This window comes from Mangifera indica, chromosome 15 (assembly GCF_011075055.1).
Source record: "Mangifera indica cultivar Alphonso chromosome 15, CATAS_Mindica_2.1, whole genome shotgun sequence".
Lineage (NCBI taxonomy): Eukaryota > Viridiplantae > Streptophyta > Magnoliopsida > Sapindales > Anacardiaceae > Mangifera > Mangifera indica.
Genome location: NC_058151.1, coordinates 5,157,658 through 5,163,928, shown reverse-complemented (window position 1 = coordinate 5,163,928; position 6,271 = coordinate 5,157,658). Strand labels below are relative to the sequence as shown.

The following is a 6,271-nucleotide window of genomic DNA, read 5'->3' as shown; positions in this document are numbered from 1 at the left end:
ATGTTTGATTTGAGTAATATTTTATTACAAAATCCAAAAGACATATTTCCACCCAAGGTTTATTACAAACCTAAACTAGTACCTGCTAAGTATTGAAAACTCAAACTTTCACCAATGAGATGTTAAATTAACCAAAATAGTTATTTTTAAGGGTAAAATCTCTTTGTTTTCGTCGACGATGATGAAAATGTTAGAGATGAAGACTCCAAAGCAGGAGGAGAAGGGAGAGACGATCGTCGAAAGGAGAGAGGGTTGGAGAAGCTCGTTGGAAAATGCAAAACCTAACAGAGAAAAATGTGATTTTTCAAAGTTTATTTTTTAGCGGGGGGAATTGTTAGTTTTCTAAACCTAGGGGAAAATAACAATGTTTTATTATTTTTAATATATTATTGGTTAAATAACAATTTTACCTCTAAAACTAATTGTTTCTATACATTTTAACTCCCCATGGGTAGAAGTTTGAATTTTCTATATTTAGCGGGCACCAATGGATTTATAGTAAACCTTGGATGGGAATATGTCTTTTGGCCTATTACAAAAAATAAAAAATTATCATAAAGATATATATTACCTAGAAAATTACTAAAATATAATTTATTATTATATTTTATAAAATTTGATAGATATAAATAATTACTATGTTTGATTGCATATAATAAAAAAATAATAAGATATTATTTTAGTTAAACATCTTTAGGTATAATTATTATAAAATATTTTTCTTATTATTTTTTATAAAAAATAAGAGTATTTTGGTCTTAAAAAATTAATAAGTATAAAAAATAAGATTATTTTAATAATATTTTAATATCTATAATGAATGTGGTAATTAAATTATCTTTTATATTAATTGTTATATACACATTAATAATAAAAAATTATTAAAATTTTTTATTTCTTAACAAAATCAATCAAAGTAATAGTAATAATAAAATATAAAGTATATAAGAAATCTTTAAATACCCTCGATCAAACACTTCCTTAGAATTAAATTTTGATATAAAAAAATTAAATGAAAGAAGAAAATTTATCCCCTTTTAATTTTAATTTTAAGAGTGAGAATTTATCTTTGTTGGATGGGCATGGGAAATAGTCATTCTCCGCTTTAAATTAGAATAATTGTAATATTGATTATTGAGCTGTCACTAATTGAACAATAATTTAGTTAGGACTAGGTTTGTTTATTGGGAAAAGGACTATTTTCCACCCAAGTTTTAGTCTTATCTCAAAAGTATATCCATTCCTGATGAAAAACTCAAATACTCATTTAAAGTTTAATCTGTTTGGACCCACCTAGATATTTCCTGTTAGGGTTAAGGGGCAAATTTGTTACTTTATCAATAATATTAAATAATTAAAATTTTATCTCATTTTATCTTATTTTTTCTCTTTAGTTTAAAAAACTAACATTTGTCCCCTGAATTAAGTTTTAAAAAATTCACTTTTTTTCCCTAAAATGTAGCCACTTTCTCTGACGATAGCGAAGAAGTTTTCGTCCAGAGGTCGACCACCTCTGGACAACGAACCGTCATCCAGTCTGGATGATGAGGTGTCATCCAATCTGGACAACGAAGAGTCGTCTATTTTGGACGATATTTTGTCGTTCATTCTAGACGACAGGCATCCTCTAAAGAATGGACGACACTTCGTCGTCCAGTGAAGGCCAACGAGCGTCGTCCAGATCTAGACAATGCTCGTCACTCTCCCTCAAGCCATGTCGTTATCGGTGGCCGGAGGGAAAGTGAAAAAAAAAATTTAGGGATTTGAGGGGAGGGAGTGAAAGTCACTTTTCAAAGTTCAAGGATGGGGGTAAAAGTTAATTTTTAAAATCGGGGGGGAAAAATATGATAAAATTATATAACTTGAATGTAAACAGTAAAATGACCATTTTACCCCTATATTTAACGAAAAACTTAATGACAGTTTAGAGATGTGTGGATGTTTGAGTTTTTCATCAAGCGTGGGAAATAGTTCTTTTCCCTTGTTTATTATGATAACTATAAAAGGAAATTTGTTTCAAGTATTTAAAAATTATTTTAGTAACTTATTTTTTATTATTTATATTATTTTATTTTGTTTATCAAGTAATAAAATATTTTGATTATTTTTTATTATCAATAATAATGTGATAAGTAATATAAGAAATAATTTTATTACTATCTCCACATTAAATATTAAAATATTTTCAAAGTAATCTTGATTTTATTATAATTATTTTTTTAGTTATTAATTTTTAGGACAAAAATAACTTTATTTTCAATTAATATAATAAATAATATAAAAAAATATTTTAAAATAATTATACCTAAAGACATTTAAGTAAAATAATATCTTAGTATTCTTTTATTGCTTCTAACTAAATATAATAATTATTTATATCTATATAATTTTATTAAAAATAGTAAAAATTAATATATAAAAATCTTCTAAATAATCTATTTTCAAGATATTCTTTTATTTTTTATAACAAAAACATTACTTAAACCAAACGTACACTAAGAGTTACTAATTGAATAATATGACATTTCATAACTACTACAATTATACTATAAGTCATTGACTACGTTTCAATGCCATACAAATTATTTTTATTAGTCATATTCAAAAAATATTTTATTAACAGTTAATTTATACTAATGTCTTAATAACATAACCATCATCATTATTTATACTAATATTATCTCATAATATTCAACGGACGCCTTGAGTATGTCTATACGTGATATTATTGCCCAACTAATATCATGTCTGTAGGGAACAATTTGATAATTCTATTTTACTTATTAAGTAAATTATTCAAACAGTTCACATACATATTTTATAATAAAACAAAAAGAAAATAATTTACATATATGAACAAAATAACGTTTTCTTTTATTAATAAATTATGATTACAAGTATACAAGATGAAATACTCTGAAATCAATAATGTGAATGGTTCTTAGGGCATACACTAACGTTGCATCTCATAATTCATTTGCTGCATGAATGGTTTCTACAATTTATGTTGGAATTTGATTTTTGCATGTATGGCTTCTGCAATTTGATTGATTTCCAGATTTACTGGAATCCTGAGATTTCATGGTGGCATTCGTTTGATTAACAGACCTGATTTTGTCCAGGTCTTACTTTCACTTTTGCTGTAAAGTTTTTCATGAATTAGGAAGATACATTTCCATGCAATTCCAGGTTCAACTCTACATGCATTTTGCACAATGGTTCTGCCTGGAATCCAAACTAAAACTGTATAAAATATTTGATTCAATGTGCATGCAATCCATCAAACTGTATGATATGCTCTGAAACAGCAAAATTAGCAAATTCATCATATAAAGCAGATCCATCAAAACTGGAATTCATGAACATTAGCAAATTTATAAAGCCTAAAAATCAAATCAATTCAATTCAGATGAACAAATCACATTAAAGTCTTACAAAATCAGGAGCATATGGGCTAACATTAATTATATTTTGGTTTAATAAAACTGGGTAATTAAATAATTCAATGTCAGTTTACAGATGAATTTAAGTGATCAATAAAGATAAGCTTAATATACTTAAAAGTTATGCTCTAAGTGGATAACATAAGTGTAAGTCTTGAGGTTTATTGAATCTTAATGAGGGGTTAATTAACTTACTATAAATTGGTTGGGTCTCTACTCCAAAACCTAATGTAGTATGACTGCAGTATAGTTTACCCATTCAAAGCTGTTATTCAGGGGGGTTTATGGAATAGAAGACCAAGTCACATTGAGAGGTGATCTCGACAGATAATTTCAGATGTTTTATGGTTTCGAATTGCATGGAGATTTAAGTATACCTAAAATCCTAAAGTTTAATTCTATATTTTATAATCTGTACATAGATCTTGGGATTATAGTTGGATGATTTATTTTATTCAATTTATGCAAAATAAATCTTACGCAAATCACATTAAAGTCTTACAAAATAAGGAGCAGTTATTTGGTCATTACATACTAAATAGCAAATTGATAATTTACATTAAATTACATATGTAATGAACAATTTAAATTCATATTGAAGGGTATTTTTGTTATTTTACTTAATAAAAAAGGTAAAATTACGATTTCAATATTTCACTGGGACAAAAGTCATTAACAGAGTTAGATGATGGGTGGGACTTTAGGTTTTTGAAACTTTAGGTTGAGAGTTTAAATACATCAAACTATAGGTGGGAATAAGTGTTTTTGCCTAAAGCTGAAGCATTCTTCTCCTCTTTAGACTGCAAGGGTGCAAACCGTTACTTTGGCATATTCCTTAACCAATAAAACTATGTGTACCCATTTTACATACACAAATATATACATATTTATATGTGTCATCATGCGATTGGATGATTTTGAATTAAGAATAAAACAATAACCAATCATATGATGACATATATGAGTGTATATACATTTGGATACCCAAAGTGAGTACACATAGTATTGCTCTTCCTTAAATGCCCATATTACTTTTGTACTTACTAGCTTCAACCACTAAACATCAAATCAGATAATTCATTTGCGGAGCATTCAAGGTAACATGTATTGTTGGTATTATCAAGTAAAATATATAATTTGTTCAGAGGGAGAATACATTATATTAATTATTTTATTCAAATTTTTTTCTTTCTAACCACTTTTTTTTTTTTTTCATTCCAAAATATCCTTTGAAATTTAAACTCACCCAGCCAAGCCTTTTTACTCACCCAATCAATACCCTTTGAAATTTTCATTTTCTGTTGCAGGCAAGTTTTGCAGATTTACTGGCCCATCAAAAGACTATCAAGTTTTTTCTGAAGAAATTCCTAGCGAGATAGAACAGATTGCAACAATAGAAGATGGGCAATGAACCTTATACTTTGATGAATCATCCAAAGCCTAGGTTGAAGGTGGTCTAGGAATAGTTTTGAAATCACCAAAATGGGAGTTAACGTCTTTATCTTTTAAATTGACAAGTAGACAACCCAACAAATTTGAAAAGGTAATATGGAGGGGTTGACCGGCCAACGATGGCCAGCGGCTAAGGTTGCATATCTCTGATTCATCTCTTTTTTTAATTCATATATGACTTTTTTAGTTTTTTTTTAAAAGAAAATAAATCTACAGTTGATATTTTTCATTAATGGCTTCGCCGGCTAAGCTCTTTTCCCTTTAAAAAGAAACTCAAATCAAAATACGACTAAATACGTATAATAAAAAAAACATGTGACTAGATATGTATAAAAGAGAAAAAATGTAGTTAAAAAAATTAATATTTCAGAAATACATGCCCTTTCAAACCTAGAGACCAGGGATGGCAATGGGGAGGGGCGGGGAGGGGATATCAATCCCCGTCCCCGTCCCCGTAGGGGATATCAATCCCCGTCCCTGCCCCGTCCCCGTTACGGGGATAAAAAAGAATCCCCGTCCCCTCCCCGCGAAGGAAAATCCCCTCCCCATCCCCGCCCCGTCCCCGCGGGAAAAAATGCCCTCCCCATACCCGTAAATATAAATTTTAATTCTTTTATGTCACTTTCTTCTTCAGGTCCTCCAGCGCCGCCTTCAACTGCTGAAGCTGCGGCATACTTAGCTCATTCACCGGATTCGCCCACCAGCACTGCACCTGAGTCGCCTTCCGTATCTGATTCAGCTCTTCACCACGCTTCTTCTCCGCCTCCAACTCGCTCATCACCTGAAATAGTCATGTTTAACATTTATTATATCATCAAGACTCCTCCATGGCAAAATAATAATAACAATAAAAACTGTTTAGCACAGGTGTTAGGGTTTATCTCGGATTTTATTTTGCCCCTTGTTAATTGCACAACTCTACTCTGGAACACAGTGATTGGATCAAGGGATTCCATTTTCGAATCTGGGTATATATATACATATATTTATATATATAAACTTGGGTGAGTTGCATGTTGAGCTCGCGAACGGTGGCGTTGCGGTGAGCCTCAATGAGTTGATGGGTGCCGGAGACCGGAGGGGTGGATTGGGTGAGATAACGGTCGATGACCGTCTCAACACAAGGGTGGCCAAAAGAGAAGACCTTTTTGCCGGGGGAGAAGACCACCAGGGCGACTTCAGCACCGCAGAGAGTGCAAAGTTCGCTGGCCTTTTTGAAGAGGCCAGAGCGGCGTTTCGAGAAGGTTACCTGGAGATTGCTTTCATTATTCATTTTCACCATCTCCACCTTTTGGCGACCCTTGCGCGTTCTTCTTCAGGGGATGGGCTGGGCCGGGCCGGGGCGAAGCGGGGAGGGGAGGGGAGGGGAGGGGAGG

The 6,271-nt window shown here is 31.3% G+C and overlaps 1 protein-coding gene across 1 annotated transcript; it reads right to left on the bottom strand.

Annotated features, from left to right (window-relative positions):
- Positions 1–5,503: 5,503 nt before the first annotated feature.
- On the bottom strand, positions 5,504–6,271 carry LOC123198243 (agamous-like MADS-box protein AGL62). The gene is made up of 2 exons (XM_044612913.1): positions 5,896–6,271; positions 5,504–5,676 (listed from the first exon to the last, which is right to left on the bottom strand). The coding sequence occupies exons 1-2, from the start codon at positions 6,175–6,177 to the stop codon at positions 5,509–5,511; spliced, it is 450 nt and encodes a 149-aa protein (XP_044468848.1). The 5' UTR covers positions 6,178–6,271; the 3' UTR covers positions 5,504–5,508.

Coding starts and splice junctions, on each gene's coding strand:
- LOC123198243 (XM_044612913.1), bottom strand. CDS start 6,177: ATGGTGAAAATGAATAATGAAAGCAATCTCCAGGTAACCTTCTCGAAA. Junction 5,677..5,895: donor TCAACATGCAACTCACCCAA/GTTTATATATAT, acceptor TGACTATTTCAG/GTGATGAGCGAGTTGGAGGC.